This window comes from Artemia sp. Qi Xiang Cuo, chromosome 2 (genome assembly GCF_049724085.1).
Source record: "Artemia sp. Qi Xiang Cuo chromosome 2, ASM4972408v1, whole genome shotgun sequence".
In the NCBI taxonomy this organism is placed as follows: Eukaryota; Metazoa; Arthropoda; class Branchiopoda; order Anostraca; family Artemiidae; genus Artemia; species Artemia sp. Qi Xiang Cuo.
In genome coordinates, this window is record NC_142795.1 from 29,892,724 (window position 1) to 29,920,030 (window position 27,307).

The following is a 27,307-nucleotide window of genomic DNA, read 5'->3' on the forward strand; positions in this document are numbered from 1 at the left end:
CTATGCCCCTGTTTTCTGCTATCATTGATTAGACAACCGATCAAACTACAAAGAAAAACAAGCATGTGTTAGCCTTTGTGAAGAAATCACTCAAACACAGGTAGACGTTTTAGATATCACTTAATACAACAACGGCAGCGCAGTTTTCCCATTTAATATGCTGGAGGAAACCCATTTGAAATTTACTAATGATGTTGTCCCAGTTTACATCTGGGGTGTATATTACGGTGGTAGCTATCCCCAATGTAATGTTTGGTAAAGATCAATCACTGGCACCAAAGATCCCGGACAAGTATCTACGAACAATCCCATCGACATTCTTGCGTCACCTTAGTATTTTAACTGTTAGCATTACTGTTAAAAAGCTACCAAAATAATGTAGATGCGTCCGAGTTCATTTATGGCCAATTCAACCAAATTAAAAAGGAAACCAGAGGTTTTAGGAAGTTTCAGGAATTTGGCAACGCAAAGATTCATAAGCTCTTTGAACCCAGACAGCGGACATAATTGTCTGTCAGATTTTGTGTGAGACTGATGGTCGAACCGTGGAGCCCTCTTTGGCTGTGCTTTACAAGTTTTGCTGCTGATGACCCAATACATGTGAATAACGTTGTTTCGAAACTACTGTCAAATCTCATCATGAAAGTACTTTTCGTATTTTCAGGATATGCGCTTGGACTCATCAGTATTAGTATCAAGACATTTTAGACTGAGGAACTTCTTATTTTCAAACTCAAGACGGAAACAAAAGAGTAAATATGTTTTTTTTCACTTTATCTAGCCATAAAAAGGACTGTAATACGATAATTGTTTTTGCTGAGATTGCTTACTTTCCACTGAAAATATGCAGATTATTGGTTTAGATGGATACTTTTTGCTAAGACTGCTATCAAATTCAATTATCTCTTTTAAGAATACCTAGAAATATACTAGCAATTGTCTTGGGAGTCTTTAAAACCATGTCTGAAATCTATGAGTGGGTTCCGGAAGATTTGGTCACCAGTATTGGATCATCGTCAATTGCAAAAGAGACTCAAGGTGGTTAAAACTAATGTAGCTTCCAAATAATAATAGATTATGCCTATTAAGTCAAGAATATGATTGGTAATTTTCAAAAAATGACTCAATTTATTTTTGTAGCATTCAGTTTAATCGAAACTCTATCTCAATTTGAATTTAAAAAGTATTTTCTAATTCGATATCTCAATGACTTATGCTTTTTCTTGAAAACAATGAAAAAATTGTGGAAAGGTCTATTGTAAGACTATTCACAAGCAAATACTCTAAAATTGATAATTAACACATTTTGACTGGTTTATATGCCTTAACAATTATTGACTAGCATGACTACAAATATTTCTTACACTCAGCAAATTTTTTCGCGAGTTTTCTACGAGGGTCTTCAGAAATTAAATAGTTTATTAGATTGTGGTAATTTTTTAGTTTTAGTATTGTTTTTTATTTCCCGTATAATTTATGCGTTAGTGAAAAATCATTAGCTTACACCACAAGGACTGAAAAAAGAATATTTGCAAAGGAATAAATATCAAAAACTAGCAAGAATATGTTGCATTCCATTTTTTAGCTCTCTGACTAATATCTTTTTTCAGATAAGCTAGAGTGAAATAGCTGATAAGTAGTTTAACTATGAAAAAACGTTAAGTTACAAATAAAAGAAATTTCTCATGCACAATGTTATGTTTCGATTTTCATGAATCTCGTATTCTCGGGCTTTAGCATTATGCACCTGATATTTTCCAGTGAAAACCTTGTAGGCTGTAATTTCAAATTGCCTACTCGCGGTATTTCGAACAAAATATCCCAGAAGCGCAATAGAATTATCTCAAGAAGAAGCGTACGAACTTATTGGGAGTAAAGAAAAATATTTTCAACCAAAAAGAAGAAGGGCAAATGATCTGATTTTCAGGGCACACGTCTTGATTGTCTGCAGTTGATTGATAGAAGCTGTAATGGAGCCAACACACTTCTTTGCAGTTAGAATAGATAGCAAAGAAGTAATATTTTGATTTCTGTATTATCTGCTTAGGCTATCATGTAAGAAAAACATATATTAGGCCTACATGACCTAGACTATGCAGAACTCTTAGTTCAATGTTATTTTAGAACAAAGGACAAAGTTTGGTGAAGCATTTGTTAAAATTGTCCCTAGATTTCTAAGTCAGCACTTTGTTTTGCCTATATTGTGTTGTGAAGTTTTGAATGCTTTGAATCATCTTAAGTCAAAATCTATTGATGCTGATGGTATCTCTAAAATGCATCTAACTCCCCAATGTGCTGAACTTGTGTCACATCTTGTGCTTTTGTTTCAAATGTGCTTAGCATCTTCTTTTGTCCTAGAAAGCTTTTTGTGTGGCAGCGTGACTTCAATTTTAAAAAGAGGTAAACCATCAACAGATTGCTCTTCTTACCATCCAGTTTCTGTTTCTTGCAATATTAGCAAGGTCTTTGAGTATATTCTTTTACCTAATTTAACTCAAAATATTTCTTTCTTTGGTGAAAATCAACTTGGTTTCAGACCTGGTGTGGGGTGTCAACATGCTCATTGTGTCCTTTCTTCTATTCTACTTTCTAATTCTTCTAAGGCCAAAGGCATATATCTCTGTACACTTGACCTTTCAAAGGCTTTTGATTCTGTTGTTCATAACCAGCTTTTCTTTTCTTTGGCTTTTTCTGGTGTTAATTTTTCGGTTATTTACCTTCTATGGTTTTAGTATTCTAATTCTTACCTCCACCTGAAATCTTCTCCAGCAACAACTATTAAAGTGCTTTGTGGTGTTAGGCAGGGAGGTGTTTTATCACCAACCCTTTTCAAAATATGTATTTCTTCTGTTCTGGAAAAGATCTCAGGCACTTATTTTTCTGGTTCTACTGATATTTCTTACATTGCCTATGCTGATGACCTTCTGCTGATTAGTTGTACTAAGTCTGCTCTTTCTGCAATGGTTTCCTTAGTTTCTCAGTCTTTCCTAAATATTGGTCTATCCCTGAATCTTGACAAGTGTGAATTCTTATCTTATAATCTGTCTTCATCTACTCCTCTGGTATGTAATGAATTTTCTGTACTTTCTGTCTCTTCCTTTTGGTGGCTTGGTATTACTGTTTCTAATTCTCTAGCTCTCTTTTGTAAACAGATTGTTGCTGATTCAGTAAGAAAAATTCAGTTCAATTATTCAAAAATTGTAGCAAACTGTGGAAAATATAACAGAAGAGCTCTTGGGCGCTTATTCTTGACTTTTTCTGATCATTCTGTGCTTTATTTTTGGGGTGTTCATCCTGTTCTTAAGCTAAAGGATTTAAATAAGATTAAAGTTACATATTTCAACTTTTGCAAATTTCTTCTTTCTCTGCCACCATGGACTAGAAATTGGTATCTAGTTAAAAATTTCTATGTTATGGATGTAACTCAAAAGCTTGGTGACCTACACAAAAAGCTTGCTGCTGATGCATTTTGTAATATTGGCCCTGACCACAGTCTTTTACAGTTCTTTTCTTAGTTTAATTGAATTGCTAGTGTTTGTTGAGTTCTTTTTTGTTTTTCTTTTTTATTATTATGTTTATACTCCACTTGTCTACTTGTTGTCTTGTAGTTGTGGGTAATAAATGATTGATTGATTGATTGAAATTGTAGACCCATCCCTGAAAGTTTCATTTTCCTAACCTAACCCCTTTCCAAGATAGCCAAAAGTAGCCAAAGTAGAATTTTACCTAGGAATCATCTGAATACTTGTTTGGGAGAATGCATATAATTATACTGTGTTTGAAATAAGGGAAATATATAGGCCTAGTATTTGAACTAATGGGAAATTTATAGGCTACATATAATATTTAACAGAGATGAATATAAAAATTCACCATGTGAATAAGCAGGGTCATCACATATGAGGAGGGGAGAGGCCCCCCAATGTTCTGGGGCACTTGATAAAATAATAATTTGATAAAATCATGCCACATAGCACCACAATTTTTCCAATGCTGCCAAAATCTTTTGTTTGGTTAAATGAAGACCATGAAAATGCTGACATGTCATCTACAGAAATTTTAAACTTTGTAGATAAACACAGCAGTTTTGCCAACTCCTGCCATGATTTTACAGATGGTGCGCCACAATTTTCCATTTGGTCAAATGAAGAGCATTAAAATAATGACCTGATACATACTGAAATCTCAATCTTGGTCAGTAAATACAGCAGTTTTACCAACCCATGCAGTGATTTTTATGTGTTGTATTCAGAAAAGACATTATACTAATTATTTATACAAAACAGGGTAAAAATGACAAGCCAGTCAGTAAAATCTCTTGCCTGCCTCTAAACATTTTGGCTAGTAACAACCCTGTGAAAAAGTCTTGGGCTTTTTCTTTTGGTTTTTCAATGGGAAATCCTATGCATGTGAATTTGGTATAACCTAGCATTTAATTCTTCATTCATAGTACATAAAAATTTAGTTTGTTTCCTTAGGCTATCAAATCTGGAAAGTTTCCTTAAAAGCCCTAGTAGTCTAGGCCTAGGCTATATGATTGGATTGTATATTTTAGCTACATACTATGCTGGACTTTGAAAATAATTAGCCTAGCCTATAAAAAGTTCCAAAATACTTACTTGTATCATTCCTAAAATTGCTCCACTTTACTTTAAGGCCCTTCCCCTGATGTGCAAAGATAATACCCAAATTATACATTTTTCTGTTTCTTGATTATTTTACTGTTTTGTTCAAATAGATTAAAGAACAAGTAGTATGATGTCAATAAAATCAAGAAATGTATAATTTGGGCTATATAGTTGTTCTTTAGGGGTGGGGGTAAAGTAAAGTGAAGCATATTTAGGAACGGTATAAGTAAGTGTTTTAGGATTTTTTAAGTTGTATTTAAAATTCTATATTGTTTCCTATTGAATAGGTCTAACACTGCTCTTGTACCTGGAATGATTTTGGTCTTAAGTTTAAACTAAAAAAAAAGTTTTCCTAGACTAGATTGTAGTTGGCCAATCTAAATCATCTAAAACTGTGCACTGGTGTCCATGATTAGGAACTTGCTGTCTCTGTTTAGGAAAATTATATTTTAATCAAAATAGTTAGCTGACATTAGACATTGTGTTAGTAGTAGAAGCCTTAACCTAAAAAGTAAAATTCAAGTTTTTTTTACATTTTTATGCAAGGGTCACATAAGTGATCCTTGCATACAACTAGTCATCATTCCAGAGCTCTACAAGGAGAAATCCCTAGATTGCTCCTAGCTACAATTTAAGGTAATTTTAAGGTAAACCCATGGAGTTGGTCAACTCGTATATGTAGCTTATATCTTGCCCCATTAGGAGAGGATTGTGAAATGTTGTTGTAGTCACAGCAATTATTATGTTTAGAAAATGGGTTAACCATTTATGACACAGGCTCTTAGAAAAAAAAAACACTTAGAACAATCTTAAGCACTTTCTCATCTCATTCCTTAAGGCCATAAAATTACCTATAGTGGGCTATATATTGCTCTATTAGTGAAATAAGGGTGAAGTAAATCAATATGCTATAAAGAGTGACATATGTAAGTACCATATTTGTAATTTTTTTAAGGTAGTTTTCTGAATTTCTTGGACTTCCTTCAACCCTGTATTTAATGTTAACTAGAAATAGCATTGAGTAGAGAATCTAGTTGAAAATGTCTGTAGTTTTAGTACAATCTATTACCTAGCCTTTAGGTAATACCTATAATAACAGAAGGAGTTTGGTGACTCCCCAACAACAGAATGCTCTTTCCAGATACCAGAATGCTCTTTCCAGACTTTTTGTAGGACAAAAAGTCCTACAAAGATGAATATTTCTACTTACAAAACAATGAATAATGCATACATGTGTTTATGTGTTGCTATCTACCAATGGATCAAACTTATTTCCAATAACTTGTTGGTTTATTTAATTTACTTAACACCCCCAATGTATAAATATTTCATTCTCAAATTATTACCATAAGTGATGTTATTTTGTGATAAGTTAAATTGTCGTCATGAAGATTGTTTTCTTAAGAAAAATTGACCTTCCCTCCTATGGTATGAATATGGAGCAGAAAAAACGCTTGGGCCTAGATGTATCAGAGCTTTAAATCTAGCCTGATCAAGACCTACTGTTATGATTCAAAATCCAATGCTGTTATCATGCATGCCATATGAATTGATTTATCACATTCAAGTCCAATAAACTTAATAATTTATAGATCTTTTCATTCTGCCTTTTCTTTTTCAGTGTTAATAATTAATAGATGAGTATTGTTTCTTTGAAAAAAGAAACAACAGTTCCAGGTCCATTGCTCCCTTTTTCAAATAGTTTTAAGTTGTTAATTTCTTCTTCTGACTGGTACTTCTTTTACCTAAAGCTCTTGTACTATATTTAAATTATAGATACACATGGGTCCAACCCTTAGAAGACATCATAGAATCGTTTTTTATAAGGACCAAATCATGCAAACAAAGAATAATTTTCCTTGCTTTTCAAGATGGAGGCTTGGAATTGCCAGTTGAGGGTTAAAATTATGAGAAATCAATTGGCTATCTTAGAATTAGTATTCCCCAGTATTTTGGCCCTCTTGGCACTAATATTCTTAGCTGAGTTTCTAACTTTCCTCACTAAGAATTTTTGGGCTTCTTTGCAAACTGGGCTTTTTGCCATTACTATTTTCTGATTCTAAAAAAAAAACCCATAGGCAATTGGGCAAGTCTGCTGAAAGTGGTTTTCTGGTTTGATTCAAGAGTTGCTCTTTACTTATTGTTTGATGCTATGAGCTGTTTGATCCAAGGCTCTGTTAAATGTGAAAGAAGGCTACTACTCCATCCTTCAACCCCTATTTTTTATATTCAAGTTTAATATTTGTAAGGCAATGCTTTGAGAATGATCAACATTGCTGAATAAATGTACCCAAATACAAATCTTTAATAAAAAGCGGCCTGAAATATCAAATATTGTAGGGTCTTCATTTCCACAATTTTCAAGGCAAGAAGTTCTTTGAATTGATCTTTTTATATGGATGCTCCCATGGATGCCAGAAGAGGGGCAATGCCCCTGGGAAACAAGAAGTCATTAAGCATTGCATGTAAAAAAAAAATATATATTACCATTAAGATTTCAGCCTAAAAGCTCCTTGGAGAAATGCCAACCCTCTCTCCCCACCTTAAGAAATTTCCTGGTAAAACTGATGACCCCCTACCCAACCCTCCACCTTTGTGCTGGTAGGTATATCAATGAAATTTCTTGTAGTTACGTATAAAAAAAAGTGTCTAAGTAACAACCCTTCCCAATACCAATATTACAGACATGGTCCAAAAATATTCCCAGGAATCAAGAGGGATTATAGATTAACTCCCCCTCCTCTCCTGAAAATCTTATTCTATTTTTATCTGGAAAGTCACAGAAAATTTTGAAATTTGAGCATAGTGCCACACTTTTTGAGGCTTCAAGGACACTCCCCTCACCTGCATAAAAGATTCACTGACACTCCTTTCTAATGGTTTATGTGCATTTATACATCACTGAATATAATTTTAATAAGCTTCAAATGAATAAACTTAGTTACATGAAGCTTTAAAATAAATGTTTGTGCTAACTTTCTTTTTTTCTGTACAGACTACATGTTTCTGAAGCAACAAATTCATGACCACATGTTTTTACTGAAACTAGAAAGCTCAATACTTAGTCTTTCAATAATTTTAAAACAATTGGATATCTCAAAATTTTCTCTCAATGGTTTTTTGGCATTCTTTGGGTCAAAATTGTCATTTGTTACCACGGAATGACTAAAACACCACTTTTTGTGGGACCAGACAGGACCAATGGTTTGATATGATTACCATTGAGGAAAAAAACAACAACAAATAAACACAAATCTGTGATTATCTTTGTTGGAAAAAAATAATAAAAAATTTTGTTTTTTGTAGATGGGGCTTGAAACCTCTACAATGGAGTTTTCTGGTATGCTGAATTCTACAGTGAAACTTTCATCAAAAAATGTTCAGAAGTTTCACCAAAACTTTCAACAAAAACACTAAGAAAAAAAAGTATTTTTCAAAACCTAAGGAAAGGGGGAGGACATTCGCTTATTTTTGTTGCATATTTGCTTGTTTATAGGTACCATATCAGATGGTCATGTGAGAGATTCATATAATGGCTTAATGCAGTTGCACAACAATAATTATTTAACTTTTTACAATATTTCTGTTTTAAATATTTTGTTCTTAATTCTAGATACAAAATCGAGTCTTGAATGTTCAAAATCACATATGCAGCTTAGACAAAAGAGTACAATCAACAATAATAGATGTGAAAGAGCTCCATTTGACTTGCTGTGTTGTCAATATCTCTCAGCCAGACATTTTAAGTAGGTAAAAATGAAATTTGATTTACAATCCACCCTGTGTCTGTGATTTGTGCCTTTACTTATTGATTAGAATTATTGAGAAAATAATGGATACTAAATAGTTTTCATAATCTTTGAATTAAAAATACTGATGAACTGTATTAATTGCAAAATAAATTAATATAATTACTTACATTCCGATATAGATTATATTTTTAGTTGAATTGGTAAGCCTGTAGATCTTGGTGGGAAAATATTATTTTCTTGTAATTCTCTAGAACAGGTTAATTTAATGAGGTATCTAGGTTTTTACCTAGAGTGTAATATGTCATGAAAACATCACAGTGATCTTGTAGCATCAAAAGTTGCAAGAAGCCTTGGAATTCAATTTCAACTGAAGCACTTTGTACCAGGTCAGGTGATATTGCTTCTTTATCATGTGATTATTAGCCCCTATATATTGTACAGCTGTGTGTTATGGGCTAGCAATTTTTTTGGTAATTTTAGGCATGTACAGGTATTACAGAATAAGGCAGTCCGTTTGATAGGGGGCTTATGTTAAAGAAACCAACAATACAGTAGCATGTTTTACGAAATTAAAGGTGAGGGATGTGGGACAAGTTCATGCCTACCAGGCTGTGGTTTTTACTTATCAGTGTTTGCATGAAGTGTATGCATTGGTGTTTTTAATTTTTTTTCGACAAAATAATGATTTGCATGATTATTGTACAAGCAATGCTAATAATCTGGTGATGGAGTATAGGAGTGGAAGTCGAATTGGATTTCAAATGAAACTACTGGGCCAGGAGGTATGGAATTCCCCCTCCCCAGATAGTGTAAAGGCAGCTGAACCCCAGAATTTTTTAAAATTATAGATTATATTTTTAGTTGATTGGCAAGCCCATAGATCTTGGAGGGCAAATATTATTTTCTGGTAATTCTCTAGAACAGGTTAATTTAATGAGATATCTAGGTTTTTACCTAGACTGCAATATGTCATGAAAACGTCACAGTAATCTTGTGGCATCAAAAGTTGCAAGAAGCCTCGGAATTATATGTCAACTGAAGCACTTTGTACCAGGTCAGGTGATGTTGCTTCTTTATCATGCGATTATTAGCCCCTATATATTTTATGGCTGTGTGTTATGGGCTAGCAATTTTTTGGTAATTTTTGGCTTGTACAGGTATTACAGAATAAGGCAGTCCGTTTGATAGGGGGCTATGTTAAAGAAACTAACAATACAGTAGCATGTTTTAGAAAATAAAAGGTGAGGGATGTGGGACAAGTTCATGCCTACCAGGCTGTGGTTTTTACTTACCAGTGTTTGCATGAAGCGTGTCCATTGGTTTTTAATTTTTTTTTTTTTTGACAAAATAAGTGTTTGCATGATTATCAAACAGTTCGTAGTAACGAACTGTAAGTAAGGAGCGACCCGGCTCAATGGTAACCGAAACTCTAGAAAACGGGTTTTTGATACCAATAGATATATCCAAAGAATAAGATTTCAATGCTGATTTCAAATATATAACTTTTATCAAGTTTAGTGCTACCCATCAAAAGTTACGCGCCTGAGAAAATTTGGCTGATTTTCGAAAAAAGGGGGAAAGACCCCCTAAAAGTTATAAAACCTTAATGAAAATCACACCAACATATTCAGCGTATCAGAGAACCCTACTGTAGAGGTTTCAAGCTCCTATCTACAAAAGTGTGGAATTTTACATTTTTTGCCAGAAGAAAGATCACAGATGCGTGTTTATTTGTTTGTTTGTTTTTTGTTTTTTTTTTCCCAGGGGTGATCGTATTGACCCAGTGGTCCTAGAATATCGTGGAAGGGCTCATTGGAACGGAAATTAAAAGTCCTAGTGCCCTTTTTAAGTGACCAAAAAAAATTGAGGGCAACTAGGCCCCCTCCCATGCTTATTTTTTTCCCAAAGTCACCCGATCAAAATTTTGAGATAGCCATTTTGTTCAGCATGGTCGAAAATATGATAAATATGTCTTTTAGGATGACTTAATCCCCAGAAGTACCCAGAGGGAGGGCTAAAAGTTATGAACTTTACCCAATGTTAACATATAGTATTGGTTATTGGGAAGTATGCAGAAGTTTTCAGGAGGTTTTTTTTCTGGTTGTGGGTGGGATGGGTGGGTCGGTGGTTATGTTGGAGGATCTGTTCATGAAGGAAGTTTTCATGGGGGAAGGGAACTGGCCATGATGGGGGCGCCGGACTTGCCAGAATTATTTATAGTTTATTGTGAATTATACAACCATTTTCAGGAATGATTTTTTCTGGAGGGGGGGGGGGCTAGAGGAGGGGCGACTCTGGAGAATAGCTCCGTGGAGGATGTTTCTTGGGGGTAAGGGACATTTCTATGAAGGGGGCGCCGGATTTCCAAGCATTATTTAAAAAACGATCAGAAATTAAATAAAAAAAAACAAGTTTTTTCAACTGAAATATAAGAAGGAATATTAGAACTTAAACGAACAGAAATTATAACGTATGTGAGGGGGTTCTCCCCCAAGTCAAAACCTCGCTCTTTACGCTACAGTTTTTTTTAGTGCTTTCAAAAGAGCTATCTATTCTAATTAAACGGCCTTTGTGATTCAGGGGTTTGTGAATCAAATTTTTTTTTAACTTTTAACGTAAAGAGCGTGGTATTGACTAAGGGGAGAACCCCCTCATATACGTAATAACATATACGTAATAAAAAAACAAGCGATACGGCTCAATAGTAATCGAAACTTTTAAAAACGGAATTTTGATGTCAATAAATGTATCAAAAGAATGTGTTTATAATGCTGATTCTAAATATATAAATTTTATTAAGTTTAGTATTACTCATCAAAGGCTACGAGCCTGTTGAAATTTACTCGATTTTTTAAAGAGGGGGGAAACATCCCCTACAAGTGAAAGAATTTTAATGAAAATCACACCGTCAGATTCAGCGTATCAGAAAACCCTATTACATATGTTTCAAGCTCATATCTTCAAAAATCTGCAAATTTGTATTTTTTCACATAAGAAAAATATACGAATATAGAAATTAGTTACGTAAGTTAATTTGTTAAGACATCCATTTAGCAAAAGAAAAGTAAAATTTTTATGCAAATAAAAGCTACATTAACTAAAAAACGATCAGAAATTAAATAAAAAAAACAAGTTTTTTAAACTGGAAGTAAGAAGCGACATTAAAACTTAAAACGAACATAAATTATTCCGTATATGTAAAGGGCTGTCCCCTCCTCAACGCCTCGCTCTTTGCGCTAAGGTTTTACTCTGTCACACAAATTTATTTTTTAAAACAATAAAAAACTTTAGCTTAAAGAGCGCGGCGTTGAGGAGGGGACAGCCCTTTTCATATACGGAATAATTACATTTCAACTGAAATGTAAGAAGGAATATTAGAACTTAAAACGAACAGAAATTATAACGTATGTGAGGGGGTTCTCCCCCAAGTCAATACCGCGCTCTTTACGCGACAGTTTTTTTTAGTGCTTTCAAAATATCTATCTATTATAATTAATCGGCCTTTGTGATTCTGGGGTTTGGGGCTGTCCCCTCCAAAACGCATCTATCTTTACTATAAATTTTTTCTCTTTATAACAAATTTATTTTTTAAAACAATAAAAAACTTTAGCTAAAAGAGCGAGGCTTTGAGGAGAGGACAGCCCCTTTCATATACGGAATAATTACATTTCAACTGAAATGTAAGAAGGAATATTAGAACTTAAAACGAACAGAAATTATAACGTATGTGAGGGGGTTCTCCCCAAGTCAATACCTCGCTCTTTACGCTACAGTTTTTTTTTAGTGCTTTCAAAATAGCTATCTATTCTAATTAAACGGCCTTTGTGATTCAGGGGTTTGTGAATCAAATTTTTTTTAACTTTTAACGTAAAGAGCGTGGTATTGACTAAGGGGAGAACCCCCCCATATACGTAATAACATATACGTAATAAAAAAAAACAATAAAAAAACAAGCGATACGGCTCAATAGTAATCGAAACTTTTAAAAACGGAATTTTGATTTCAATAAATGTATAGATATAATGTGCTTATCATGCTTATTCTACATGTATAAATTTTAATAAGATTGTTATTGCTCATCAACTGCTACGAGTCTGAGAGAAATTATTTGCTTTTTTAAAGAGGGGGGAAACATCCACTACAAGGAGAAACATTTTAATGAAAATACCACCGTTATACTCACCGTATCATAAAACCATATTACATAGGATTCAAGCTCACATCTGCAAAAATCTTCAACTTTGTATTTTTTGACAGAAGAAAAATATAGGAATATATAAGTTAGTTACGTAAATTAATTTGTAAAGACATCCATTTAGCAAAAGAAAAGTAAGATTTTTATGTGAATAAAAGCTGTATTAAATAAAAAACAATCAGAAATTAAATAAAAAAAAGTTTTTTAAACTGAAAGTATTGAGCGACATTAAAACTTGAAACGAACAGAAATTATTCCGTATATGAAAGGGGCTGTCCCCTCCTCGACGCCTCGCTCTTTACGCTAAAGTTTGACCCTGTCTCACAACTTTATTTTTTAAAACAATAAAAAACTTTAGCGTAAAGAGCGAGGCGTTGAGGAGGGGACAGCCCCTTTCATATACGGAATAATTTCTGTTCGTTTTAAGTTTTAATGTCGCTCCTTACTTTCAGTTTAAAAAACTTGTTTTTTTTATTTAATTATACAAGGGATGCTAATAATCTGGTGATGGAGTATAGAAGTGGAAGTCGAACTGGATTTCAAATGAAACCACTGGGCCAGGGGGTATGGAATTCCCCCTCCCCAGATAGTGTTAAGGCAGCTGAACCCCAGCATTTGTTTAAAAAAAGAGTAAAGGATTTTTTGTTAGGGGGGGTGAAGAGCCATGATTCAGAGATTGAAGATATATGTCATCATTTATTTTCTTTATTATCTTTTTTTTCCTTTTTTTTCTTTTCTTTTCTTTCTTTTTTTCTGTGTTTTATTAGAATGTTCATTAGTATGCGTTAAAAATATAAACCATGGTTAACTTATAAAACCATGTATAAATTATTAAAAATTAGGAAAAATCAGGAATTCAACTTTTAATTAAGAAAGACCTCTGAAAGCAGTTGTACAGATTTTGTTAATAGTGGGTGCCAAATTAAAAAAAAACATGGGTGGAAAATTACCAGCACTACTACTACCACACTGTCCTATTCAAAGTATTGAGGGGAAATTAGAACTAAATCAAAAGACACTATGTGTATGCACATAGTCAAAAGGGCGTAGGCTATCTCAAGAATTGATTTGTGTATTAAGTTGAAACGTTCAGAGAATGCTTAAAAGGCAAGATCGTCTCACCAAAAGGCAATATGCACCCACTACTGCTATTACTATTGTCACTGCTACATTTACAGCTACTACCACTGCTTCTATTGCAATGACTTGTGAGGCTAAGAGTATTAGATGAAAATTTCAAGAAGTATATGAACATACAAAGCACATATCAGCAATGTCATAGCAACGGCTAATTGTATTAAGTTGAAACTTCTAGTACTCGATGAGAGGGATGTTCTGCTGACCAAAAGACAATATGTTCGTTGCTACTGCTGCTAGTAGTACTACCGCTATTCAATACTATTACAAGTAATATCTATAAAACTACTGTAACTACTATTGTTACTACTACTACTACCAATAAAAACTCGCCACAGCCCCGAGGCACCTGAGGATAGGGCGGTTATGTTCACTCTTCCTCTATCCCAATCCATTCAAAGTTTGTCTCTTTACTCACTTTCAGGAAGTTCCCATTTCCTTTAAATCTTTCTTTATGAAATCCTCCCACCCAAGAAAAGGACAACCTGCTTTCCGTTTAGCTCTAGATAGTTGGCTGAAAAGGACAATTTTCGGCAATCTGTCATCGTTCATCCACAGAACTTGCCCTAGCCACCTCAACCTTTCTTTCATTATAGCTCTAGAACGTGGGATCGAACCAGATTTTTCGTAGAGCCTACTGTTTGAAATACGGTCAGTCAGCCGGATTCCCAGAACAATCCGTAGGCAATTTCTCTGGAAAACATCAAGCAAATCTTCACCCGCGTTTTCTGAGCGCCCATGCTCCAGAGCCATATTTGATTACTGTCATCACTGTAGCTTCCAATATTCTAATCTTGGTTTGCAGACTTATCGTCCTATTCTTCCAAACTTTTTTTAACTGTGAAAAAACACCCTAAGCCTGGGCTATTCTATTTTTAGTATCTTCGCTGCTCCCACTGTCTTTACTAGCGGCTTGGACTCCAAAAGATGGTCAACTTTATTTTCATAGTAATTTGCTTGTGCCTATTTGATTTTCGATTTTATTTGGTTTGCCAACTGTTTTGCTTGGTTCTCTTGACCTTTTCGTATTAGGTGCAATTTATGTTTTATCAGTTGCTTTATTTTTGAATTTACGTATGGTTTATCACTAGAACAGAATTTAGTCTTACGTTCGGGAAAGCACTCGAGAAATTTTGAATTTACCTTATTATGGAATTCTTCTACTTGGGAATCCAAGTTTTTAGCTGAAGAGACCGCGACCCAGTTTTCTCCCGTTATCCAGTCACCGAATTGCAGCGACCATGGTCAGTGATCGGCCTTGAAGTAACTTCGGCTACTGAATATTTAATTTTTACTTTTTCCAAGGGGTTCCACTGTCACATATAATGATAACTTCCACCAAGTGGTGCTAGTTTACTTGGATTCTGGTAATATTCCGAAAGATTTGTCAGGATCACATCCAGAGAAGTGTTCCCCTTAGTTGTTGGGAAATCGACTAGAGTTTTAAGGTTAAGTGACCTGCCCAGCGATTTGCTATCGAGTTCGTTAGCATCTCCTAGCATTACTACTCCAAAATATGAGTGAGTTCTCTGACGTAATCTGTCCATTCCTGCAGCTTCTCCCAAAAATCTTTTCTTGCTGCAGCTGGCTGACCAGGTGAACAATAGAAAACGCACACTAGGGAGTCGCTTAGGTGGGACTTTGACCCAAATAATTTCATCATTATCTTCAAGAAAAGATATAATTAAAAGCTGAGGTTTAAAAATCTTCATGCAGGAGTGTCATAATTCCTCCTCCTTTTTTCCCAAGAGGACGGTCATCAGGCCGAAGTTTAATAAAAGAAGAAAATATGGGATGTTGATGTATTCTTTCTGTTACCGTACTGATGAGGATCAAGGAGGGGTTCATCTTCAGCTTTTAGCCAATTTGCTACAAAACTTTCATATATTTTGCTGAACAAGGGGGTCAAAGTGATTGGCCTCACACCATCGAAATTAAGTTCAGTATTTCCTTTTTTAGGGTTTGGAGTAACATACCCCGTTTTCTATGTTTGTGGGTGAGCTGAAGAAGTTGAAATGCAATTGAAAATTTGTGTAAGTGGCTTAGTCAATTTGTCAGAAAATGCTTTTAGTGGTTCAGTCGGGATGTCTATGGGAGTTATGCTAATTCGTTTAAGTTTCGTTTAAATTAACATTAGGACTGATAACCACCATGCCTTCTCAAGATCAGAACATAATTTGCGCTTTGCTGAAAAAAAAAATTATCGTAGATGGTCAGTTTAATATACATATTCTGATATTTATTCCTTGAAGTCTTAATAATTCTGTATTTATTTAAGTCAAAAAAGTGAAAACATTTAAAATGTATGTTGTTTTCAGTTAAGCGCAAATTATTTCTGGTCTTGAGAAGGCATAGGGCTTATCAGCCCTATCCATATTAATTTTTGCTCATTTTGAGCTTTGACCTTTTAATTTATTGATAGTAATTTTTGGTAGTTTTACGCTTGTAAGATTGTTTGACTTTATTTCTGCTCATTTTTGGCTTAATGGAGTTCTTTACTTTTCTTTGAAAAATTTTTTTTGTTGAAAAATTTTTGTAAATTATCTACATGGAAAAGATTTAGAACTATTGCTACAAAAGATATAAACTTGGAACTTTCTTCTGTCTTAAATACCCTCATGTACTGACAAATATTACTAAGTTAGATAACAGCTCATAAACATGTTTTCTTTTTCAAGCATTTTGTGAATATTATGGGCAATCTTTCAATCAGTATTCATTTTTATGTCAGTTCATTTTTGTGTTAGTATTTTAGTTGCATTATTCAAATGAAAAACAATTCGAACCCAGAAATCGGGTGCACCATTGGGTTTAACATAATATACATTTGTTTTTTTAAGCTTGTTTGATTTTTATCTTTCTATTTTAAGTAGTTAATGTTGCTTCAAGTGCTAAATAGTTTTACGTGTAATTGGGCCTCAAGTGTTTTTCCATTCCTTTTATTGTTTCCTAACGATTTTTTATTGTAAATCTATCAGGATTAATTAATAATATTATGCTTATTGATCTAGAGCCATCAATGCCCTTGAAGAAACTATTTTGGTACTGAGAGAGTCTCTATTGTTATATCCCATATCAATGAACTTTGCTGGCATTGGACATTTTCGTAATAAGGTAGGCAAAAGTTTTATATCACCATTAGCTTTATTTCTTGAAAATTACATGACCTCTTACTCTGAATAGGGTAGCGGCTACCCTATTCAACTTTTTCAGGTATGGAAAAAGTTCCAAAGCTGCCAGTAGCAGAATTCGACAGAATTCCATAAGCTGCCGACACTTTAGCAGCACAACTTGTGTTTTGACAGCTTTTATTTGAGCGAAAAGTATTTTTATTATTAAAAATGGTATTTTCAGACAAAATCTGCCAAAAAATTTCACTAGGTCATGAAAACTGCCAAATAGGTTTCCTACTATGCTGCTCCACTTTTTGCATTGCGGGGGTAACCCAATGGTTTGTTTTTTACTAGGCTCCCCCTGAGGGGACAACCATGATCTTATCTGTGCAAAATAACCAGAGATAAAGCATGAATTTAGATGTTCCTATGATCTCATTTCCTCATTTTTTAGTTCTCACGCTTCCAAACGGGGTATTCCATCCATTAAACTCGGCAAAATTCGGAGAAACGCATAACCATTCACCTTGAATGGTTGAAACTCATCATTTAGAATTATCCCTTAGTGCTAGACTCCCGCAATGTGGAGAAAACTGTATAAATTGTGTCAATCCTCGTGCAATTGAACAAGAGTCCTTCTCCTCTTGCCGTTGAGCATACAAGCCCGACTTGTTTGCGAATTTAATTCAGGAGATCATGGTTGACGCGGCCTGTTAGGCTGAACTTGTGTCAGGAAGAAAGGCAGCCTGAAAAAGTTTCTGGACATAGCTGACATCACAATTGTGGGCATCGCTAACGACAAGGTTCAAGTCTTTTGCCCATTTTACAAGCTTTTGCCCATTAGTAGTAAGAGGTCAATTAAATAAATGCTTGACTCTGCAACACTTCTGCTACTCAACTCTAGTCTTCTTTTTCAACTCAAAATGAGCAATTTGGCTGTCGAGACTCTGATGTGTTCTAATATTTGCAAAACAGCAAAACTGTGTTCTGGAACTTGAAAAAAATGGTGTATTTTGAATAACAATCTATATACTTGAATTCGATTTGTTATGATTTTTGAGACGCATCTCTTAAGTTTAGAAAGCATGATATTAGAATATATATTTTTGCCTTTTTTTTGGGGGGGGGGGGTCGTGTTGTTAGGATTTGGAGACTCATCTCATAAGGTTGGAAAACACGATATTAGAACATATAGAATGTACTTGCCCAAGTAGAAAGAATGGGGTATTAATGACTGAAGATTGCAAAGTATCATTCGTAGTGGTGTCCATCCCCTTAGAGTTCACTGATGGATACAGTAGCAGAATCGACTCGGGATAGGTGATATCCTGCATAAAATATCTAATATTCCATAGAAATAAGTAATATCCCATATGAATTCTAGTTCTGTTGTTTTTCTGACTTTGATTGTCAATCACAGGGCAACATAAAAAGTTTTTGAAGAATACGGACATTTGGAAAAAAACGCTTTTTGGAATTATCGCTCCTATCTGGTTTCGAAATAATATTCTGATAATCCAAAATTGTTGACTTTGTGGGCAGGTCCAATGAAGTTAGCTATTCTTTTTTGGTCCCAAACAGGAGGACGGAGATAAAGAATCAGTAATATAGGCACCAATTATGGAGGGAGGGAAAATTGGCCCCCTCCTTGACTTTGCAAAATACTGTATTTTTCATTTGCAGATACCCTTTTTTAGTATTCTCTGTGGAAAAAAGTCGACAAACAACATATCTCCCCCTCCCTAAGTTTTCAAAACACATCCCCCCTACTCCCGGATTTTGGTGAATTGGCGCCACTGATTAGTAAACGTAAAGACTCTCAAGGAAAATTTAGTAACTGCTATCTAAGTTTGGTCAGAAGTATGGCTAGACACTGGTAAATTGCTAAAAAATTATCCCATAGAATAAAAAAATACAAGTCATTATTCGGCAAATAATTAGTTGTTTAATAATGTATTACTTTCCTTCCATTGCTATTCTGAAGTCTGTATTTATATTTTAAATTCAGAAAGCATGCTAACCGGTCAAAAATACAGTCTATGCTGCTCGTATATTGTCTTCAAAACTAGATTATGTTATAACATTAGTTTTTTTTTCAGACACGAAAAAATATTACACTATGAATTATTGAAATTTTTTTTTATTACACTATATAAAAGTCATATGCCATGGCCATGTTAATTTAACCGCTATTCATTATTGCTTTCCTTTTAGGTCCTTTATGCCAATTTACTTGAAGATGCCTATGGATCTCGTAGTAGGGTGCTACATCTTTCAGAGATTTTAAAGGAGAAGCTCATTCAGCGTGGTGTTTATGTTGTTGACAAGAGACCAATGACGCCTCATTTAACCATAATCAAGTTGTCTAAGGATGAAAACATTTTCTCAAAGGTGTAATTTTGTGTGTGTTAAGTTGTCAATTAAGTAGGTCTATTAATAAGGTTTAAGCGGTGCCTAAAAAGGACTTGCTATAGAAGATTAAGGACCTGGTGTTTTAGTGACGTTTCAACGTTGACGTCTAGATATTTTTACGTAGTAGCGTGGGGTAGCATGACCAAAGAAATTTCTCTTGAAAGGAATGTTCTATTTTCTTAGTCTTACAGATTATGGCTCTGAACATAAAAATTCTTAATAAAAGTACTACAGCTATCCATGGAAACAATATAACCTCTGAATTGTTTCAGCTAACTAAAAGAAATGTAGTTGATTAGCTTTGTCAATCAACAGCAAGCATTAGACAAATTATTCTTTTGGAATGTTAGATAGCGTACGTCGCTGGCGTCTAAGGCAAAGAAATTTAGGTGTCGCTGAAAGTTTTTGAAACGAGGTACCTTACCTTATTCGTATTTTTTTTTATCAAAATGGTCACTATTTTCAGCTATCCGTTTGTTCTAGCGGGAAAGAGCTTTTCTCCCCTTGGATGCCTAGTTTACTTCGTTAAACGTTTCAATACCAAGCTATAGCTATAAAGCTTTAGCTGGTTCAATATTGCTCCAAACCTATGCAAGCTCCATTTGCTGTTTAGTAGTTTCTAAAGTTCTCTGTAGTTTACTTAAGATTTATAGGGTGTCTTTAAAAACCCCGCTTTGAACGTTTACCTGAAAACTCTATAATCCATTTTTTTTACTGCGTTACAACTAAATCTTTGCCAATAAGCTTATTATGGAGTTTGGAGGTGAACGACATTATATACGCGTGTTTATCCTCGTTTGCTTAAATATGAGCATTAGTTATGGTGAAAAATTCTGTCCCTGAAGGTTTATTTTAAGGCACAGGTAGCTGCCCCGGTTCCTGCCGTCACCCCTCGTCTTACTTGTAGGTCTTAGGAAGGATAAGGGGGAATTTGCGTTGGAATCAATATTGAAATTCTTCCCAGTCTGAAGCTTGTCACATTGGCTTCTAAAAAATATTATTCAGACCTAGGTTTTTCAGGCCAATTCTTACTAGTTCAAGAGTTTTCAGAAATTCAGTCTCAATTTTGAGAAAAATTTTGAATTTCAGGTTTATGCTTGTATGCTGAACTTTTGAGTGTGCACTGTTTTGTGTGATATCATTTTTGAAATTAAAAAACAAAAAATTAACAAGATGACTTTTCATCAGCTATTGCAGACTACTGCTTTGATATCCTGTGTTTTGAGATTTTTGTTTATAAAATCATGAATAAAGGTACTTGCATTGTCAAAACTTTTGGAAATTAAAAAAAAATCATACAAAACTGCAAGTATGAAACTAGATGAAACAGATTTCAGAATAAATTCGATTTACAATGCCTAAAAACTAGGTCATTCGATTCGATTACATAATTCGATTACAGATGTAAAAACTAGGTCATTTCATCGTTAAATATTCCAAAATTAAAATCTTTATCAATTTTATATATAATTAAATATATTCCTCTTTTTTATAGTAACTGCAAGATGCAAGAATATCGAGTTTTCCTAGACGTAACTTACATAGGTCATTGATTTCTATCTCAACAGCCAGGAACTAAGTGTTTTTGTTCATCTTGAGATATTTCTAAATGCTGCTTTACACCTGAAAGACAAAAACTATTAAGAGTTTTAAATGTACCACACAAAGTTGCATTAGAAGACTCTGCTACAAAATGTTGATATATTTAAAAAAATCTAAAGCATCAAAATACGCAAAAAAAGTAAAACAAAAACGCCAAAGTTGTTAAATTTTGTTAACTCAATAATGAATGAATTAAAATTTTTGAATTTCAACGTAAAAAATTGTATTAGAACCACATAGTTTAGTTCCTGAGTAAAAAAGGTTAATTACGTTTGTTAGTATTGTCTGAAGATAAAATCCCCCAATTTCTTGCGACGTAAATATCATTCTTGCAAATAATCTTCCTCCTGAATAACATCAATTTTTTTCAGGGACTTGGACAAATTCATCCGTCCCTTTATGAAGTCTATTCTGCTGCTTCATTTGGTGCTTGTGTCATAAATAGTATTCAGCTCTGTGAAAGGGGAGAGAGGGACTCAAGTGGATATTATAAAATAGTTAGAGAGGTTAGCATAATACCTTCGATTCCTAGAGCTTTGACCATGTCCTTGGAAAGGAGTGAACCTGCTAAGAAAATAAGGAAGATCTATCCTGTAGAGGAAGATAATGTTACTGTAATTAACTAAGATATACTGCCTTATTTGTAATGTATTAATATGTTCTGCGTTTTCGATAAAGAGTACGAATTAAGTTGTTAGTGAATAAAGCAGCTGATTTATTCTTTTCTTGTTTTGATCTTTCATATACTGGCAAAACAGAACAAATTGTACATTCGACTACAAATGAAAGTAAAATACTTTCACTAATCTAAGCTGACCATTTTGTTCCAATTCGTTGGTTGGTCGGTGGGCTAGTAACCCGCCACCATAAAAACTGATTACTCAAGAAACAGCAACAGATAGCCTCGGATTGACTTCTTCTTCTTCTGTGATGACGACTAATGCACGCCCCCGGACAGGATTTTTGAAAACGGCCGAGTGTTTTCGTATTGGATACTGGAATGTTAGAACAGTTAATCAAGAAACACAGCCAGGAAAACTCAACAGTGTTATGAGAACCGTTGATAAGTTCCGTATTGACGTTGCTGGACTTTCTGATACCAGGCTTACTGGTTTTGGGACTTTGAAAAATGAGATTTACCACACCTTGTATTCCGGACTTAAGACTAGAAAAGAAGCAGGTGTCGCAATGGCACTAAGTAATCGGGCCAATAAATGCCTAGTGGACTGGGAACCAATTGGTGAGCGGATTCTTCGTGCCCGTTTCGCCACTTCACAGGCCAAATTGACAGTTATTGTAGTGTACGCCCCAACGAATGATGCCTGTGATCAAACCAAAGCAACTTTTGTGCGTTATCGAATGTTGTTACAAAATCGCATCGTCATGATATTGTGACTGTGTGTGGGGACTTTAATGCTAAAGTTGGAGGTGATGCTTCTTATGCCCCAACTATCCTCGGTAAACATGGACTGGGGGAAATTAATGACAATAGTGTGCGACTAATCGATTTTTGCGCTACTCATGAACTTATCGTCGGCGCAACATGGTTTCCACATAAACAGATTCACAAGTATACTTGGAACTCGCCTGATGGTGTAACACGAAATGAAATAGACCATATCCTAATTGCGAGGCGCAGGCGATGATGTCTAGAGGATGTTAGAACCTTCCGAGGTGCCGACTGTTATTCCGATCACCAACTTTCTGTTGCCAAGTTCAAGCTGAAACGAAAAACTGTGACAAAGCCCCAGCGGCCAGTGAAAACCTTCAATTTGAGGAAATTGCAGGACCCAAACGTATTGCAAAAGTATACTACAACTTTGTCAAACAAGTTTTCCCTTCTAAGGGACGAAGTGTCGCTTGATAGTCAGTGGGAAAAAATTGCAGAAACCGTGAAAGAGGTCGCACAAGAAGTTGTGGGCTACAACAGGAAGAAGAAAGAGCAGTGGATATCTGAAAGTAGTTGGGATATTATTGATCAAAGGGCACAACTCAAAATCCTCTTAGATAAGTATGACCATAGCACGACTTGTTCTAGAGAATATGTAGATAACCTGAAAGCGCAGTACAAGCGTCTCCATAAGCAAGTCAAAGCAGCAACCAGGGATGATAAGAGGATGTACCTCGAAACTATGGCCGAAGAGGCTGAGGCAGCCGCTAGACGGGGAGATAGCCGTACTGTGTATGCCATAACGAAGTAGTTAGCGGGTATTTCAAAGTCAACCCAAGTTGAAAGCAAAGAAGGCATCTTATTAACCCAGACGGATGACATAGTCCGACGCTGGAAAGAGTATTTTAACGAGGTATTAAATCAGAGACCTCCCACAACTACGTTAAATACCCCTGAAGAACTCCTGTTCGATCTCGGAATATGTTCCGAACATCTCATGCTTAGTGAAGTCAAGGAGGCCCTAAAGACTTTGAAAAACGGAAAGGCTGCAGGCAATGATGGCATATCACCAGACTTACTGAAGTACAGTAGAAGTGCCCTAGCCGAACCCATATTTGAACTTCTTTCCCGTGTTTGGGATGAAGAAAAAGTCCCTAGTGAATGGTCGAAGGCAGTAATTGTAAAAGTCTTCAAAAAGGGACAAAAGAGTAAGTGTGATAATTAGAGAGGTATTGTTTTACAGTCTGTTGGCAGCAAAGTCCTGTGCCAAATAATTCTTGACAGGATTCAAAGTAAAGTGGAGAAAGTTCTGAGAGATGAGAAGAACGAATTCCACCAGAATAGGTCATATTGTGACCTGATATTTAGCCTGAGAGTCCTGCTGGATGAATCCAATGAATGGCAAGTTCAGCTACTTATAGTATTTATAGATTTTCTCAAAGCCTTCGACTCGATACATCGCAGAACCATGTGGAAGATTTTAGTGTATTATGGAATTCCGACCAAAATTGTAAATATAATTAAAGCGCTATATCATGATATCATATGCGCAGTACAGACAGAGGGTGGCCTAACGGAGTGGTTTTCTGTTCAGTCAGGTGTAAGGCTGGGCTGCATTCTATCACCATTACTGTTTGCCATAGTGAGGGATTTTGTTCTCCGTGGATGCAGTTTTAGTGGTGGTCTACAATTAAATCCACTGAGAGAACTCAATGATGGTGATTTTGCTGACGATGTTGCACTTATTACCCACAACCTAGAAGATATGCAACGCAACATTAATGAACTCGGTCGTATGGCAAATGCTGTCGGACTCTCCATAAATGCTAACAAGACCAAATCAATGTCGAATGCAGTCATACCTGACTTAGCCGAAGGACTTTTGGTTAACTACGAGGAAATTGAGGAAGTGATAGAGTTCAAGTATCTCGGCAGCATTCTTACGCAAGATGCCAATTCCGAAAGAGAAATACTGTGCCGAATAACATTGGCTGGGTCTGCTTTCAGCTACCTTAGAAATATTTGGAGAAATAATAAATATTCCCAGAAGTTAAAGCTTAAAATTTATAATAGCAATGTGGTCTCTGTCGTTACGTACGGTTGTAAAACTTGGAGCATCACTCCTCAGCAAGAACGACGACTCCAGGTATTCGACAACAATTGGCTAAGGTCTATCCTAAGTATAGATTGGACGGAAAGAATACAGAATGATGAAATCTATCGTATGACAAATCATACCCCCATCCTTGATCTCATTAGACAGCGGCAATGGATGTATTGGGGGCGTATGGTGCGAATGGGGAATGGAAGGCTGACGAACGACGCATGGTCTTGAACACCCCCCGGTCTCTGCAAATTAGGGAGACCGAAAATGATCCTTGGAAGGTCGCTAAACAAGGAGGCGAAGCTGGCGAGGTCCTCGTTGGAGGAGCTATGGTTGGAGGCTCAGAACAGGTCGTCGTGGCGAACCACTGTTGCTGCCTTATGCGCCCCCAGGCGTAGGAGGACCTAAGTCTAAGTAATCTATCTTAGCTTTCTCTCCAATTAGCCATAGATTGATGGCAACTTAATTTTAATTCAAAAATCAACGGCGATAATTTAATAATTTCTTTTAATTTTGAAACGGTAGGTAGCTCTGTTCTCTGTCCCTAGCATGACAAACGAATGACTATTCTAAATAGATTTTTCTTGGTTCTTTTTTCGTCGTTTATATATATATATATATATATATATATATATATATATATATATATATATATATATATATATATATATATATATATATATATATATATATATATATATATATATATATATATATATATATGTATATATGTATATATATATATATATTAATATATTAATATATATATGTATATATATACAGTAATTTACCTACTGTATGTAATTTACCTAATTAAAGCAAGTTTGCATTAATTAAACTTGCTCCCAACGCAAGTTTATCGGATCAACCTATTTTGCGCCCCTTCCCTTTAAAAAAATCCTGGATCCGCCCCTGAAACCACCACATCTATTCCACCAGTTATTAGACGAAAAAAAAATTTCCTTATTTTCATAAATTTCATCAACCTCCTCGCCCCCCTTCTTAAAAATCCTATATAGGTCAATCATTTAAGTCTATTGTATATTAATAATAGATTAAGTCATAATTTGTATATAAAGTAAGTAATACACGTGAGATAGGACAGTTGTAAACCACTCGGCCGGCTCACAAGTTTTTTTCTGCTTTCGCAATTACAAATATTTTAATTTCGAACCATTTCTCATTGATTGACGCATACATACTAACCCGCTAATGCATGAATAAGTGGGAGGAGCTTTTTGTTCAGACCGAGAATGAAGAGCCAGAAATCATCTGCGGTAAACTTACTGCTAATTATATACACAGTGATAAGAACTACACTCTGACGAAGTTTTTCCACGCTTCAAAACTGAGGTGACAGTGCCACAGAGAAAACTGTCGGGAACCATAGAAGTAGATAAACACATCTGAAACAGTAGCTGAAGGTGATCTATCAAAGTTGGACCTCTGCTTGTTTTAAGCACCAAATTATTTTATCATAATATTTATTTAGAGACTGCTTATCATTTGAGAAACGGTCAGTAACTTGAAGCAAAGGGTAAGAAACTTTTATAGAACCCAATAACGTGGACAACGTAGTAATATAGAGTGGAAAATTAGCTCTACTCCAGTTCTTCCTGTAAAACCAATTAGAACTTTGTGTAAACGGTCTAGTAGAACGAAACGCGACTAGTGAAGCAGAGAACGAAATTGGGAGGTGGTCAATATCACGATCGTCTTCATGAACAAGAACAGTCGATACATTAATATTTGGCGAGGTAACTGCATGGTCAATATTAGACAAACTGCCAGATTGGTGAATATACGAATAATCAACACTTTTCTCGACTATTTTATAAGCAGAAAAAGCATCAAGGACTATATCGGATCGAACTGACTGACTTGTAATATCTGTGTTGAAGTCACCAACCACTATGAAATCATAACCAGTCGATAGAATAGACCTAAGAATAGCCTTAAGAATTGCCGAGGCTTTCATATACGCGTTTAAAGCGGAAATAGTTTTTTTGTTACACGGGAGATACACATTTATCAGCACAGTATTACCAAACCGACCCGCATGGATGAATTTATCACTGTGAAAACACACTGAAGAGAGCAAACTCAGGTTATTCTTAACAATGCACGCGAGGCCTCCAGAAGGTCTACCAAAAGTGACCTCAGCATTAGTTGTAAAAACGGAATGATTACGACTTCTTTTTAACACCTTAATACTAGTAGAAGTCAGGAGGTGTTCTTGAGGGCATACTATGTCAAACCGGTCACACAATTCATCAATCATATACTCCTTTAAACGAGTACCATTTATATTAAGTGAAACAATCGAAACAGGCACAATCATTTCTTCTTGGCAATGATATCTCTCAGCACTTTGCATCTAAGACTAAAGGAGGCATGATTTTCACCACAATTGGCAGATCTTGCATCAAGCTGGCAGGAAGAATCCTTGGTGGAAATATGAGGGCCCGGACAGCGTGCACACTTCGTAACCAAACTTGTACAATCAGCTACTCTATGGTCTGGCGAACGGCATTTGAGACAGCACCGAGGTGCCGACAGATTTTCTTTCACAGATAAGTATTGATATCCAAGTTTAACACCATTTTGCGTAGCCTTGGCTTTTGACCTGGAGTCACAAAACTCAAGTTTAACCGTCCCAGTGTCACCAAGCCGCATAGCTTCCACCACACCTGGATATTTTTGAAAGAATGAGAGGTCTAAGTCCTTCGATATTCCTCTGACTATCCCGAAAAACCGCTTAGTGATCACCTTGGATGGAAATGCTGGTAAAATCACTGAAATTGAGTCTTTGAATTCTTCTGCAGCAGATTTTTCAACATTAATTAGCCATTTGTCACCTCGCAAACTCAGCTTGGTAACTGCATCATGACAGCTTACTTTGTCGAACACTTCTTTGCGTTTTATCGGATCATTTAGTGTTTGCGGCACTTTTAAGACAACAACAGTGGTGTGA

At 35.4% G+C, this 27,307-nt stretch overlaps 2 protein-coding genes across 3 annotated transcripts; both read left to right on the top strand.

Annotated features, from left to right (window-relative positions):
• Nucleotides 1–1,777: 1,777 nt before the first annotated feature.
• Nucleotides 1,778–21,560, top strand: LOC148955113 (A-kinase anchor protein 7-like). Of its 2 annotated transcripts, none has more exons than XM_089108062.1 (5): nucleotides 1,778–2,015; nucleotides 8,242–8,378; nucleotides 16,724–16,826; nucleotides 19,040–19,216; nucleotides 21,211–21,560. In XM_089108062.1, exons 1-5 carry the CDS (start codon nucleotides 1,971–1,973, stop codon nucleotides 21,463–21,465), a joined length of 717 nt encoding a protein of 238 aa, XP_088964188.1. In that variant the 5' UTR covers nucleotides 1,778–1,970; the 3' UTR covers nucleotides 21,466–21,560. The 2 variants fall into 2 exon arrangements, with proteins under 2 accessions (XP_088964188.1, XP_088964189.1); XM_089108063.1 differs by having other exon boundaries at nucleotides 1,780–2,015; nucleotides 8,242–8,374.
• A 209-nt stretch (nucleotides 21,561–21,769) lies between these two features.
• On the top strand, nucleotides 21,770–23,040 carry LOC148955114 (uncharacterized). The gene is made up of 2 exons (XM_089106168.1): nucleotides 21,770–22,186; nucleotides 22,627–23,040. Exons 1-2 carry the CDS (start codon nucleotides 21,770–21,772, stop codon nucleotides 23,038–23,040), a joined length of 831 nt encoding a protein of 276 aa, XP_088962294.1.
• Nucleotides 23,041–27,307: the final 4,267 nt, after the last annotated feature.